Source organism: Mus caroli, chromosome 4 (assembly GCF_900094665.2).
Source record: "Mus caroli chromosome 4, CAROLI_EIJ_v1.1, whole genome shotgun sequence".
NCBI lineage: Eukaryota > Metazoa > Chordata > Mammalia > Rodentia > Muridae > Mus > Mus caroli.
Genome location: NC_034573.1, coordinates 38,123,637 through 38,139,472, shown reverse-complemented (window position 1 = coordinate 38,139,472; position 15,836 = coordinate 38,123,637). Strand labels below are relative to the sequence as shown.

Sequence of the window (15,836 nt, the reverse complement as noted above, 5' to 3'; positions counted from 1 at the left end):
CTCCCCTCCCCTTCCTCATGTCATGCCTCACTAGACTGACTGTCAACTCAAGAGCTTCAGAGCCTTCAGCCCAGCCTTCTGAGTTCTGGGATTACATGGCATGTGACAAGTAGAGACAAATTCCACAAAGACCAAGCATCTCTTGTTCTAATTTTTGACTTTGTGGATGAAGGGTGTGGCATGAGGGTGGACAGGAAGATAGGTGAGCAGAGGAGTTAGTTACACTAAAGGGTTTTTGTGTATGTGGTAGGGCCTCAGTGCCAAGAGGAAGGTGGTGTCCGTAAGGGATGGGGTGAGAAGGACCTGGGGTTTATGTGAACCTTTCCAGAAGAGGTGACACTTGGCTGACTTTTGGAGCCTGAGTAGGAGTCCAGGCAAGAGGAAGTTTTCGGCAGAGGTGCTTAGATCTATGAATGGCATAGAGCCACTAGTGAGTCCACAGGCTTTCTCATATGCCGAAGCTTTGACAGTTGGTAAAGTAGGAGAGAGAGAGGTTTAAAAGACTGGGTGAGGTCCAGATTAGCAGTTTGGATTCTATCCCATTCGTGAGGCATGCTGGTTGGTGTGACAATCAGATCTGTGAAGTTGGGAGCGTTACTTTAAAAGTCTGTGGGAGAAGGCAGGACTAGAGGCAGACCCACCACTGACCACGGTCTCAGACTCAAGACGAGAGACTGCTTTAAGGGAAAGGCTGGTGGGGGTCAGAGGATGAGACAGACTGAACACTCAAGGGTGATTAACAGGGCTTAGGAGGGACTGGTGAGGAATGGAAGCAGTAAGGTATCAGGGCATTTGGATGAGTGGTCCCTAACTGAGTTAGAGAACAAATGGAAAAACAGGTTTGCAGCAGAAAATCAGTTCAGGTTGGGAAGTTGGCTTCCAGGTGGCTTGGGGATGCCTGGCAGAGCCGTATGTGGGCATTTGGAGTCGACCTCGAGGCCCAGCATGCTGGTACAGGTGGGGTCTTAGAGGCCGACTTTCCTAAGCATCCTTATCTTCCCAAGGGACTGGGAAGTGTGAGGGCAAAGACATGCTCTTTAAAGATGTGAACTTGGGGGTTGGGCGGGAGGCAGTGGTGGGGCACACCTTTAATCCCAGCACGTGGGAGGCATCTACCCAGGCTTTCTAACAGTCAACTTTGCTGGGCTCACTTGCGGGTATACTAAGTATTTTTTTTTAATTTCTAGTACACAGTTTTAAACTAATAATCAAAGAGCTGATATTTATTTATCCTTTGAAAGAACATTGTGTTTTGGTGTGCCAGTGAGAGAAAGGGGTGGAGCTAGGTCAGCCTGCTGGAATTTCATCATCACACACCAACAAGAGTGTTATGCAGAGCGGCACAGGGGAACAAAGGTTACAAGCCAAGCAACTGAAAACGCCGCTTTTCTACCTAGTGGTAATTCCAGTTATAAACAAGAACTTATTTTTTGTATCATTAGGAACTCTATTTTAAGAAACTCTCGAGTACAAAGAAGCAGGCCATGGAGAAGAACGGGAACAACCGAAAGCTCCGGGTTTGCGTGGCCACCTGCAACCGAGCTGACTACTCCAAACTGGCCCCGATCATGTTCGGCATCAAGACGGAGCCTGAGTTCTTCGAGCTGGACGTGGTGGTGCTCGGCTCCCACCTGATTGACGACTATGGGTGAGCCGAGTGCTTCCTTGCTTTTCCCCGCGATGGTGTGCCCTGGGGAGCTTGGGTTTGGTAGGCTTGTGGACCTCCTGTCAGATAGTTCCTCCCTAGTCTCTGTGAACCTCGGAGAACTTGGGAAGCATCCCAGAGTTGGCGGCTTCAGTTACAAAATTGCGTGAAACCAACATGGCAGTGAAGCCTGTCACAGTGATGCTGTTTAGTAGATACTTGATAACCAACAGTGGAAACATTACTGCACTCAGAAGAAATACCATAAATGTGTGTGTGTGTGTGTGTATATATACGTGTGTGTGTTGTGTGTATATATATGTACATATATATATATATATAAGTTGGACTATAATAACATGGCTTCAAGGCATAATTTTGGTGTTGGGGTTTGAGCCCAAAGCCTCAAGCATGCTAAACACGTGCTTCACCACTAGCACCCTTTACTTCACCCCAATGTGTCTAGTGAGTTTCGAGGGCAATGAGTGTAGTGGTGCATGTCTACTTGAGAAGCAGAGGCAGGAGGATTGCTTTGAGTTTGAGGCCTGCCCAGACTACTTAGTGAGTTTTAGTCCAGTAAAGGGCTTCACAGTAAGACCCTGTCTCCAAACAAACAAACAACAGAAACCAACACTGGTTTACAGGTTAATTGCATGTATAGTATAAATGAAACAAGATATACAAAAATCTAACCTATTTTGAGGCAAATTAAAATGTCCTGTTACCAAGATCATTGGTATTATGGGTGTGACATTAAGGTTTGCACCATATGCAGGGGCTATTTGAAAACTGAAGGGTAATCTGAGAGAGCCCTGCATGGAGAAACCAGAAAGGAGCCTTGGCTCTGCCCTCCGTGTGCATCTAGTGCGCCCTTGTGGTGTGAAATGGCCTTGCAGCCTCCAAAGACTGCTGGAGCTGCGCGGCTGCACATGGAGAACAGTAAGCAGACCTCCGCCTGTCTCCAGTCTCCACGTGGCAGCCTGCTGTGAGAGGACAGTGAGGAGCAGGGAGCAAGCTTATGGGAGCTCCCATGGACAGTCTTCTTTTCCACTTGAAATGAATTCTGGCTTCCTAAGACAGTGCACTTGATTGGTAGGACATAGTGCGAGCTGGAGGTGAAAGTCTCAGTAGGCAGGAAGGCTGGCAGGAAGGAGGCGCTCCAGGAAGGGGAGGTAGCCGCAGCACCTGAGGTCGAAAGGTAGTATTTGCTGGTGAGACTGAGAGTAGGAAACCCAGCTAGTACTAAGGGGTAGTGCGTGCTTGGTACCTTCTAACGCGAGGAGGAGCTGAATAACGTGCAGACAAGACTGTGAGGGACTTCACATCACCTTCTTGTACCTTCTCAGGCTTAAACTATGAGAATACATTTTACAGATTTTATTTTATTTTTTTTTAGTTTTCGTTTTAGGGAGATTTTTGTTTCAATTTGTGAGACGGTTTCTTTTAGCCCAGACAGGCATCAAACTCTGTATGTAGCCAAGAATGACCTTGTTCTGAAATTACAGACATGTGTCACCATGCCTAGCTCATTTTTGTTTAATAAATAAATTAATTAATTTATACACAGAATCTATCTATGTAGCTTAGGCTAACCTGGAAATTACTAGGTAGCCCAGGCTAGACTTGAACTTGCGGTGATCCTCCTGTCTCTGCCTCCCAAGTAGGGGGATGGATCACCATGCTGGCCTTTTGTTTTCCTCAGGTTTTGTTGCTGACTGATTCCCAAGTCTAGGACTTAACTGCCGTCTGCCTCCATTCCCAAGTAGGTGGGACTTAGGTACACATTCCTATGCCTGCTTTGTATAACTTACTTTCACAAGACACTGGAACAGTGTGGGCTGGCTGGGGAGACGGCTCCTCTAAAGCCTGATGACCTGAGTTTGACTCCTGGGGCCTACACAGGGTGGGAGGGGACAGTGCGTGCGAACGAGTGTGTGCGCGCACACACACACACACACACACACACACACACACGGTGCCTGTACCCACTCACGGGATAACATCTTTAAAACGACAATAAATCAGCCACAAAAATAAGCTGCTTTCTATTTCAACTTGCACAGTCCCAGATTTATGTCGGTTCAGTTTAAGGATATTTTAGCTTTATTATAATTAAGCTGAAGGGATAGGAATTCAGTAGACACTGTGCGTTAGAGTTTGAATTTGGATTTTTCCTGGGCTAGTAGTATGCAGTAATAACTCAGGGTGCTGAGGCACACCCAGCTCACCTGACCATTCTGCCAGGCTGTTTCTAAGCCATGGTGTCTGGTAGAATAGGCGTATAGACTGCAGTTTCTTTTTGCTGTGTCTGTTTGCCTTGAGATGCTCATTATGTAGCATGCCTGGCTTAAAGCTGGTGTGGACCAGGCCTGTCCCAGCTCACAGCAGGCCTCCTGCTTCTGCTTTCCAAACGTTGTGATAGCAGGCAGGTGTGGACTTCCAAAAGTGCCCGAATGCAGTTTCAGTTTGTGACACTTTTGATTTACAGTGGAATTATAAGGACTTCCTCTCAGGGTTGTTTTCAGTTGGCATTCTTATACTCTCTAAGACTTGAATGGGGAGCTGGCACCATGACTCAGCAGTTAGGAGCGCTTGTCGCCCTTGGAGAGAACCCAGACTCAGGCACCGGGCACCGCTCACACATGTGAGACAGGCACTCAGGCAGAAGACTCACACACGTGAAAGAAAATTAGCAAATCTAAAAACATTGTCCAGAGTTGAATGTGAGAGTAAATGAAGCGAATGAAGCCCCTGCCAGCCCAGAACCTAGTGCTAGTGTGGAAACTGACCTATGGATAAGTCATAACATACATAACAGACTACAGAGCTAAAGGGATGCTCTGTGGATCACTTTCTCCCACCATAAGAAGTAAGTTTACAGCCTGTAGTGCTGCCATTACTGGGAGATATTAGGAGTAAATATTCAACTCAAATTAGAAAAACAAGTGCAGTTTGTAGGAGTGTCAGAAGAGCTCGTATGAGCTTATTTCTCCCAGTTACCCCTTAAAAGCTCTATAAAAGTAATTTTAAATACTGGATGACTGGAGTGCTGCAGGCCTATAATCCCGCCGACTCTCAAGCTTATGTAGGAGGATGTTAAGTTCAGGCTTGCTTAGACATCTTAGTGAGACCTTATCTCAAAATGAAAAATAAAACTAGGGCTCACGATATAGTGTGGTACTTACTTAGCATTGGTACTTACTTAGGAGGCCCTGGGCTCGCTCTCTCTCTCTCTCTCTCTTTCACACACACACACACACACACACACACACACACACACACACACACACAGAGAGAAGAAAGAAAGAAAGAAAGAAAGAAAGAAAGAAAGAAAGAAAGAAAGAAAGAAAAGAAACTCTAGGCTCCTGCTTGAGGCCCTTCTCCCCGTTCCCCATCTGCCTGTGAACACCTTTGGATGTGTATCCTGTGTGTGATGGGTAGCTGTGACCTGAGTCTCTGTTGTGTAACCCCTTTCCTTTTTTTTTTTTTTTTTTTNTCACACACACACACACACACACACACACACACACACACACACAAACACACGGGTGTGGGGACATGGGAAACTATCCCTCACTCGATCACAGAAAGGCAAGTAGAAATGTTTGCTGCTGTACTTCTCAAAAGAATCTGGTCAGCACATTACAGGCTCGTGCATACCCCTGCTTATCATAGCACACATGTACACACGGTACACAACAGCCAAGGTGTGGAGCCAGTCTGGGTGCTGACCAGCAGAGGGATGGCTGAAGGAAATGCGGCTCAGATACACAGTGTCATTTTATCCAGCCATAAAAAAATGAAGCTATGACTCAGAAAAATGGAGGGAACTGCCGAGAATTACATAAAGTAAAATGAGCCAGGTTTGAAAAGACAGACGGCCTGTTTCCTTTCCCATATAGAACATAGATTTGAATTAATATATAAGCATGTATTTGTTATATGCACAGATATGAGAGTAGACGGTAGGCCGAAGAGAGGGGACAGGAGAGGGCCGTAGACTCCGTGTGATGTGAAAGCAGAAGGGACTACCAAGGAGTGGGGGTGGAGGTAGCATAAGAACACAGTATAATGATGTTGTGTGTAAAGTGTCATGGTGACCCCATTGCTTTCTTGCATACTAACTAAAGAAATCATTTTAAAAGTTAAAAGAAATGTATAGTATACTGCCATACCAGGCATCCTGGTACCCTGCTTTTTGTTTTATTAATTAATTAATTCTCTAAAAAAAACCCAAACCCCTGTGTTTTGGAAACTTTCCCCCCTATTAAGATGCCAATTGATTCTTGAAAAAAAAAAAAAAAGCAGATGAGTAATAAAAAAGTAAAAGGCCTGACCATTATTAAAAGTTGAACTTCGTTCTGCCCTCAAAAGAAAATTCCCCCCTCCTGGTGCTGCCCCGGAGCCACACAGCTGAGCGTTCCAGGGAAGACTTTCTCTTGATCTGAGCGACAGCCACTGGCTTTTTATGTGACAATGTGAATCCTGAATAAATGCAGTTATGGTCTTTGCTCACTATTTACAGCTTATACTTCAAAGTAACTACTTGTTTCAGCAAGAAGAATGTAAGCAAGTATCTCACTTCAGGGTTAGCATTGTTGCTTTCTTATATAAGAACATGGTGTCCCGTCTTGTTGCTCCTGTTTAGAAACACATACCGCATGATCGAGCAAGATGACTTTGACATTAACACCAGGCTTCACACGATTGTTAGAGGGGAAGATGAAGCGGCCATGGTAGAGTCGGTAGGCCTGGCGCTCGTGAAGCTACCGGACGTCCTCAATCGCCTGAAGCCCGACATCATGATTGTTCACGGAGACCGATTTGACGCCCTTGCTCTGGCTACGTCTGCCGCCTTGATGAACATCCGCATCCTTCACATTGAAGGAGGAGAGGTCAGCGGGACCATTGATGACTCTATCAGACATGCCATAACAAAACTGGCTCACTACCATGTGTGCTGCACCAGAAGTGCAGAGCAGCACCTGATCTCCATGTGCGAGGACCACGACCGCATCCTGTTGGCAGGCTGCCCTTCCTATGACAAACTGCTCTCAGCCAAGAACAAAGACTATATGAGCATCATTCGGATGTGGCTAGGTATGTATCCAAACTTTATTCAGGTTAATGGTTGTTTTGCCACAAAGTATTGGGCATATTTCAATCTCTCTGGAAACACATGGACACAGTATTTTATTAGCAGCCAGAGAGCTAAGACTTTTACGTCATAGTTCTTGCCTTGCATTGTATATTTACCTCCAAGTTTATCTATAAAATAGACATGCTGGATTGAATTTTAAATGTTGTACATGGAGTGCTTTTACTCCTTAAGTATTTAAAATACTTTAGTATTTTAGTAAATGATATTCATACGGGTAGTTCTTAAAAATTAATTTTATTATTGTGTGTGCATTTGCACATGTGTATGTGTTCAAATCATGATGTGCATATATACAGAGGTCTAAGGACAGCCCTAAGTCAGTGTGTTCTTCCACAGTGTGACCTAGGGGTTGAACTCAGGTCAGCAGACGTGAGCACCTAACCCGATGGCCTTCTGCTGGTTTTGTTTGTTTTGTTTTGTTTTTCTTTTCTTTCCTTAATTAATTAATTATTTTAATATATATGACTACACTGTCGCTATCTTCAGACACACCAGAAATGGGCATCAGATCCCATTACAGATGGTTGTGAGCCACTCTGTGGTTGCTGGGAATTGAACTCAGGACATCTGGAAGAGCAGTCAGAGATCTTAACTGCTGTGCCATCTCTCCAGCCCTCCCCCATCATCAACATCTTTTTTTCCCTCCTGCATCTACTTCCTAAGTGCTAGGATTGCACACACACGATAGATACCATACCTGTCCATGGGCACAGCTCTTACTTTGTCAACAAATGGGGAAAAGGACAAGGAGATGACTCACTGGGTCAGAGGTTTGGCTTACAAGCATGAAGACCTGAGTCGGATCTCTAAGAACACACATAAAAAAGCCAGCTGTGGTGCTGCGCCCTTGTCCCGGCCATCTAGCTTAATTGGTAAGCTCCTGATTTGGTAAGAGAGACTGTCTCAGGAATAAGGTGGAGTACAATTGAAGAAGACAGCCAGTGTTGCCCCCTGACCTCCACATGTACATAGGCGTGCACATGTGTACACAGGCGTATAGGTTGGGTGTAAGCTATAACATTGTGTAATATGATGTCATTTCTGTACAAGCTATAGTGGGAAGGCTAGAAAGTGTGTAAACCTAGTTCTTTATATATTCTTTTCCAATGTGAGGTTAGGGTACTTTGATGTTTTCTGCCTTTGATTTTTTATTATAATGGACAGTTGTTGTTTTCCCTGTGTGTGTGCATGTGGTATATGCTCATGCAAGTGTGCACGTGTGTGTGGAGGCCAGAGGTTACACTCAGTGTTTTTCTCTATTGCTTATGATTTGAAACATGGACTCTCACTGAAACTGCAGCTGCTGATTTGGCCAAACTGGCTGGGCAACCCACACCCGCCCCTGAGTTTCTTGTCTTCCCGCAGCTGCAGCTGCGATAACGGGCAAACACTACCTGCTTTTTTAGTTTTGGGTTTTTCAGGCTTTGGTTGTTTTTGGTTTTGTTTTGCTTTTGAGGCAGGGTTTCCTGTGCAGCCCTACCTGGCCTGGAATTTGCTATATAAACTAGGCCAGCCTTGAACTCACGGAGCTCCTCCTTGCCCTACTTCCTTTCCAAGTCCTAGGATGAAAGGTGTGTGCCACCATGCCTGAATCAAACCTGCGGGGTTTTGTTTGTTTTTTTGTTGTTTTCGTTTTTGTTTTAAATATGGGTCCTAGGGATCTGAACCCTGGTCCTCATGCTTACGCCAAGCAGTTTAAGGGGCATTGGTTATTACACAGTGGCAGGTGTGGTACTGGATTCTGTGGTCTTCATAAATAAGCCTTCAAGTCTGAAAAGTTACTTAATAGTAAGAATAATAACCCTGCCGGACAGTGGTGGCTCACACCTTTAATATCAACACACGGTCTCTGAGTTCGAGGCCAGCCTGGTCTACAGAGTGAGTTCCAGGAAAGCCAGTGCTATACAGTGAAAACAAAACAAAGCAGAAAACCAAATCTACAGTGAAAATACTGTGTTGGGAGATAAGGAATAATGGTCTATTTAGAACTTTTTATGGGAAACAGATCTGTTGAACAATGAAGTTAAAGAATGGAAATTGGTAATTGCATAACCAAAGAAATAAAGTGTTTCTTTTGTCTATTTTTAAGCTTATTTTGTGTGTGTCTATGTGCGTGTGTGCCACAGTATACCGAGAGGTCAAAGGACACTGTGGGAGTCAGCCCCCTCACCTCGTGGGCCCCGAGCTCAGGCTCCAGTCGTCAGGGCCAGCAGAGGCACATTCTCCACTGAGCCTCTTGACAGGCCCAAATTAGCTCTGTTCTTAATGTAGGCATACTAAAGCAGGAAAGGGGTTGGGCTGTCTCATGGTTAAGCTAATCCCTTCTTACACGCCTGTCCTTGGGTAGGTGATAGTGCTGGTGGGCCCGCGTGTGTCTCTCCTCTCCGTCTCATGGGGTTTGAGGCCACGCTCCTCACTCCACCCTGGTCACGCCATCAGCTTTTGCACTATTATAAAAATACACCACTGAAAAACAGCAATGAGTAAAAAGTGACAGTTAGAAAGTGAGAGTTGCGGGCCAGGGAGAGAGCAAGCTCAGTGGTAAAGTCTGTGGCCTCCTGACAGAGCCTTCCTGACAGCCCATATAAAGCTGGGAAGAGAACGGAGTCCACACAATTGCCCTCTGACCCCCATGTGTATGCAGTACATGCACACCACCCCACATCATGCCCACAAAAGAATGCTAATTTTTTAAATGAAGAAACAGTGCGTTAAGATTGTAATTCAGACTTTGAGCCCTATTTGACCATTATAGAAAGAGCAAAACCTGGATTTTTAGTTTTATATTTATTTATTTTTAAACAGAGCTTTGCTCTATAGCTCTGGCTATCCTTGCATTCATTGCACGGCCCAGGCTAATCTTGAACTTGTGGCATTCCTGCCCCATCTTCACACGTGTGGGGCTTACAAGTGTGCACACGACACCCAGCCCCTTGTTTTGTTTTTTAAACCAGGGAAGAAGAAAACACAAGACAGTGAACAGAACTGTCAATCTGGTAACAATGCATTTTGTACAAATACCACGTTTTACTTCTCCGCTAACGGCTTCTCTTGTTTTCACTGTGCTTATAGGAAAATAAGTTGAACAGGTCACTTACAACATACAGCTTTATAACCTGAACATTAATATGATCCCAATGAAATATTAGCAAGGTCAAAAAGATAGATTAAACTCTGAAAAGTGAGAGACATCACAAAGTAAATATCAGACTTCAATGCCAGGAATAGATAGTTTTGTTTCAGTGGCTTGAGCTTTCTTTCTCAGAAGAAAGAGGGCTTTCTTTGAAAGGGAAATGTGTTCCAGGTCAGCCACCACTACATAGTGAGACCCTGCCTCAAAAACAAACTGGCAAACAAGCAAACAGCCCCTAGCCAGGTACAGTGCCACATGCCTGTAATCCTAGCACTTGGGAGGAATTCAAGGTTCTCTTTGGCTATATTGAGTGCAAAGCTAGCCTGAACACAGGAGACCCTGTGTCAAAACAAAACCAAACAGTCCAGGGGGGTGAGATGGCTTAGCTGGTAAGACACCTGACCCAAGCCTGAGTTTGGTTTCTGGGACCTAAATGGTGGAAGGGAACTAACTGAAAGTCACCCTGTGCATGCCATAGCATGCCCACGACCTCCCACTAGTAATAATAACAAAGTTTAAAAAATTACACTCAAAGTAGAAGGTCTGTGAGAAGTAGAGACCTCTCATGGAGGGAACTGCTGAAGTCTTTCCCGAGTCCTCTGCTTACTCCCTCCCTCCCCATCCATGTGTCGGATGCTAGCATCCCAGCCCTCAGGGCTCACGTAGCCACTACCTGATTAGTGAGCGCTGGCTTTAATTCCCAGACTCCTAGGGTGAGATGACCCTCTCCCTTTCAAAGAACGCCCTCTGAGGAGAGATTGGAGTCTTGCTTTCTGTATGCTTTCAAGGTAATAGGTAGACAACATAATGAAGAGGAGCTGGTATCCTTTGGAGCATATCATCTGCATAGACATTGGTGCCCTGGATACCACTGTGAGGGTGATTACCAGTACCTTGGCCACCAGGGTGAAGGCTGACAGCATTCCTCTGTTTACCAGTCAGGAATGAGCTTCTTCACATCACAGCGCCACGTGGCGTGACTGTGGGTTGATAGAACTGGACATGGTATTTCCCTATCGATTACGGTACCAGTACTGAGGTTACCCGGTAGCCATAATGGGAGCAGCTGGCTCCCTCTTCACCTTTGAAAATGGGTTCCAGGCCAGCCACACTCTCTATAGTGAGACTCCGCCTCAAAAACGAACAGCAGCAGCACCAACAAGAGTCCTGACTAACGAAGCACTGTGGTTCCTTTCTTTCAACAGGCGATGATGTAAAATGTAAGGATTACATTGTTGCCCTGCAGCATCCCGTGACCACTGACATTAAGCATTCCATAAAGATGTTTGAGCTAACACTGGATGCCCTGATCTCGTTTAACAAGAGGACCCTAGTTCTGTTTCCAAATATCGATGCAGGTAATGGAGCCTGAAGATGAGATTGCGCCCTCTACCTTTTCAAACCTTAACCTCTGTCGCCTCTTTTCTTGCCTGTCACCTTTCCTTGGATCTTATTATTAAAGGCTCTTCAGAAATGCATTCTAGTCAAAGGTCACCTATCTTGCTGTAGATCAAGATGTTTGATATTTTTGTCAAGTCCAGTGGAAACAGTAGGAAATAAATACCTTTTAAAGGATCTCGCCGGTGTACAGTTTGCTCTCATATTTAGTCTTTTCCCTCCTGTGTCCACTGAGAAGAAACTGAGGCCTGTGAGACGTAAACCTTAGACGTCAGGGTGAAGAGTGTCTTTTGGCAAGTATTGATGCCACTGGCTTCAGTAAGATGACTTTGTTATTAATTATTGTTTTCTTTCCTATTTATGTCAGCTATGCTTCAAAGAGTGATCTTTAGCTTAGGTAGTTTGGATCTGGAGTCCCCAGCCAGTCCATCTTCAGGCTGCTGTGTATGACCACATACCTGAGAGCCATGAACTTTGGGGCTAACCAAGATCGTAGGCAAGCTGATGGGGGTCTGACATATAAAAGACGGAGGTGAAATCAGGGCCTGACCCTAAGTGATTTTCAGATACTGGTGTGAACATTACTCACTATAGAACTCTTTGGGTTCTTTTCGTAACACAAGTTAGACCTTTTCTTTGAAATGCTAAGACATTACCTTCTACTCCAGAAGAATCTTTTCTTTCCTTTTTTAAAAGATCTATTTATTTATTTTATGTATATGAGTATACCATTGATACCTTCGGACACACCGAATAGGTCAGAGAGATCCCATTACAGATGGTTGTGAGCCATCATGTGGTTGCTGGGAATCGAACTCAAGACCTTTGGAAGAGTAGTCAGTGCTCTTAACTGCTGAGCCATCTCTCCAGCCCCAGAAGAATCTTTTGTGCTTGAAGAAACAAGACTCAAGCCAGGTTTTGATCAGGCAATATAGCAGTATTTCAAAACCTTTATGGTTCTTTTGGACTCTTTAAGTTCTAAGTAATTATAATCTATCCGCTTAGCTCCAAATGATGTGTTCTGTTGTAGTGACTTTCCTGAATGTGTTCACTTTAGAATTAGAGATAATTTCCTTCTGCTAAAATTAAATTGGACCCTGAGATAGTGTGGTGTGACTCTGTAGTCACAGCTACTTAGGAGGCTGAGGGGAAGGCTCCCTTGGGACAATGACTCAAAGAAAAAAGCATTCCAATTTAAAGGAAAATTACTTAGGTCAGGTCCCCACATGTGCCTCTGCTGTCTATGAAGCAACAGAGACCTTTGTTAGTATCTGGCTTAGTGCCCAAGTAGGCCTGCAGTTTGCCCGTGGTGGGCTCTGGGGGAGACGTAGATTAGTGCATGTGGCTTAGGCTTGACACCAAAGTGGAGCCTTGGAATATCAGGACCTCCTGGAGTGCCATGTTCTCCAATAATTGCAGGTGGGGGGTGGTATGTTAGGAAAGTGGCCTGCCATCTTGCAGGGCATTGGACCCTGAGCCCACTTGCCTATCTTGCCACATAGAGTTTAAAAGAAGAAGAGACACACGCACAGCTTCTGGTGGGCGGACGGCTTCTATCCACTGGTGAACATGACACCAGAGCCAGTGTTGCATGCACGCACGTGTGTGCGCGCCCACGCACAAGAGTGGAAAAAGACAAAGACAAGGGAGTGGAGATCATTAAGTATTGTTTGGTTTTTTTTCCTCATAGCTTTAAAGTATTTTAAAGTGGTGCATTTTACAATAAAATACCAGTTGTGGTACTGGACCCTATCCATATTGCCTTAGAGTTTAGTTCACCAAGGTGGGGGTCTGGGAAAATGTGAGCGAAGTCAGGCAAAGCCGCTCTAACCGGCTTCTGTATGGAGCCTATGCCCTGCCTGCTTAGAAACTGCTGGCTTGTTTTAGCCTCTTAATTGTGCCAAAAGTTTATACAGAGGTATAAACAAAATATACTTACTTGCTAAGTTCTAATTGAAACCCCCACCTGCTACTGTATCAGCTCTGGATGAGATGCAGAGAGCTGCTCATGAAAATCCCAGCACAAGACAGGGGAAGATGAATGGCCACGTGACTGCTTTCCTAGTAACTGGTAGGAGGATTAGGGCTGCACGCATCACTAAGAAGTTATGTCTTTGTCTCATTGATTAAACGGTTGTGTTTCATCATGCGATGTGATCACTTCACAGGCAGCAAGGAGATGGTTCGAGTGATGCGGAAGAAGGGCATCGAGCATCATCCTAATTTCCGTGCAGTCAAGCACGTCCCGTTTGACCAGTTCATACAGCTGGTCGCCCACGCTGGCTGCATGATTGGGAATAGCAGCTGCGGCGTGCGAGAGGTTGGAGCTTTCGGAACACCCGTGATCAACCTGGGCACAAGGCAGATAGGAAGAGAAACCGGTACCTACCTTTGCCTGTATCTTAGCCGACCAGCTTTGCTCTCTCTGGGATGGGCGGACACTGGCCACATTCTTTATGTTTACTGGGCTTTTGGTTTTGTTTTGTTTTTCTTTTTTTTTTGAGAACTTCATATGTGAGTAATGTATTTACATTCACACATGTCTACTCCTCCTCCCTCTCAAACTCCTCCTGTTTCCCCCCAACTCCTTCTCAAATGCATGACTTCTTATTGCTTCACACACACACACCCCTACTGAATCCATTTCTGTTGCTTGTTGCACATGTGTTTAGGGTGGACCACTTGGGCTAGGATAGTCTGTAGGAGACCTGCTTATCCCCTCACTAAGCACTGATGGCCTGTATGTCTCCTGTTTGGGGTTAGGCCTTGTGAAGTCCCCATCCACACTGTTGTGTCAGCTGGTCATGTTTAGGCAGCCATATTGTTGAGATTTCGTGGGTACTACTTCCCTGTCAAGTCTAGAAGACACTGTTTAAAATAGGGGTCCTGGTCCTCTGCCTTTTCAAATCTTTCTACACTCATGTCTGTGCCTTAAGTGTAGGGTTGTTTTAGAGATGTACTTCAGTCCCTGCATGTGGAGCAGGTATGAATATCTGTAATAGATGAATGTAAAAAGGAGGTTCTTTAACGAGGGGTAAGAGCTGCACGTTTCTGTGGGTGTAAGGATAGTCACTGAGAGTGTAGCTAGAAGTTATATTGGTTTAGGAGAATGGTGGTAGTAAGTTCTCCCGCAGGTTCTGTGACCTCTCCAGCTATGGCTAGCTGACTTAGTTTACTGACATAGCTAGTACTGACTAGCTATGAATCCATCCTGGTGAGTGGCCTGAAGTCCAGTCGCACAACTTCTGGTTACCCCAAGAAAAATGCCACTATTGCACCCCTGGGATAACTTGCCAGGCAGTCACTGTGGTCTGTGGGCTTCACAGCCAGGTAGGACTGCTAACTGCTTTTCTCCCTTGGCCGCTCACATGGCACCTTCTGATACTTTGAGAGCTGGTCCTCAGGGAGGGGGCTCCTAGGTCAGCTCCAGCTCACGCCAAGTCCAGTGTCCTGTGTGCTGGCTCATCCAGCAATCTTTGTGTTCCAGCTCTAGAACACAACCAGGGACAATGGCAATGGCCTATATTGTTTAGGGATCCTTTGACCCCCTAACCAACAATTCAAAGGAAGGTCCCCACCCCCTTTTTAAGATTGATTGATTTTATGCATGTGAGTACACATACGCTATCGCTGTCTTCAGACACACCAGAAGAGGGTATTGGATCCTATTGCAGATGGTTGTGAGCCACCATGTGGTTGCTGGGAGTTGAACTCAGGACCTTTGGAAGAACAGCCAGTGCTCTTAACCTGGTTCCCCATTCTTAGCACTGGGGGTTTTGTTAGATAGTCTGTGCCCTTTGTGTGTGTGTGTGTGTGTGTGTGTGTGTGTAGGGGTGGGGGGAGGCAGACAACATTTTTATTACCTTGTGTGCCATAATTCTACTTAAAGTAATCTTATACAATTATGCATTTTCCTGGGGTTTCCCCAAACATTCTTGATGTTATTTATCTCTTCTTCTTCCCTCTCCCTCTGTATTACTTTCCCTCCAGAACTCTAAAGCATCCCCCCCATCTCCCTTCCCCCCCCCCCCCACAGAACCTGGGTCATACCATCCCCCTCTCCCCTGGGCCCTTTCTACTTTCCTGGCTTCTGTGCTTATTCCAAGCTAAATCCGCAAATCAGAGAGCACACAGCTTTTCTGTCTTTACGTGTGAGTTACCTCATTTGGTATTTTCCAGTCCCATCTGTTTCCCTGCACATTTCATGATTTATCCATTCATCAGTCAGAGGACTTGTAGGTTGTGTCCATGTCCTACCTGTTGTGACTAGAGCATCAGGGCGCATGGGTGAGCAGGCGTCTGTCATAGGATGTTAAGGTCTGTAGGTACGTCTGGCCACATGCTTTTGTGAACAAGTAGGCAAGGTACGTGACCGACAAGTTGTAGCATAATATCCACAGTAAGGCATGTGATCACCACTTTTATAGATCTACTAGCATTTTTATTGCTTTGTAAAATGAATTAGAGCTAAGTGGTTAGTTAGTTTGTTTTTGAGACAG

The 15,836-nt window shown here is 45.3% G+C and overlaps 1 protein-coding gene across 5 annotated transcripts in view; it reads left to right on the top strand.

Moving 5' to 3' along the window:
• The window catches only part of Gne (glucosamine (UDP-N-acetyl)-2-epimerase/N-acetylmannosamine kinase), a 45,498-nt gene that overhangs the window by 16,198 nt on the left and 13,464 nt on the right, over nucleotides 1–15,836 (top strand). For 4 of the 5 annotated variants that reach the window (XM_021159946.2, XM_021159948.2, XM_021159951.2 and 1 more), the window contains exons 2-5: nucleotides 1,443–1,648; nucleotides 6,294–6,745; nucleotides 11,145–11,297; nucleotides 13,506–13,718. In XM_021159946.2, coding sequence (XP_021015605.1) covers nucleotides 1,443–1,648; nucleotides 6,294–6,745; nucleotides 11,145–11,297; nucleotides 13,506–13,718 — 1,024 coding nt within the window. Of the gene's footprint in view, nucleotides 1–1,442; nucleotides 1,649–3,347; nucleotides 3,408–6,293; nucleotides 6,746–11,144; nucleotides 11,298–13,505; nucleotides 13,719–15,836 lie in introns of those variants that run through there. The other variant, XM_021159950.2, reaches the window with a different exon arrangement.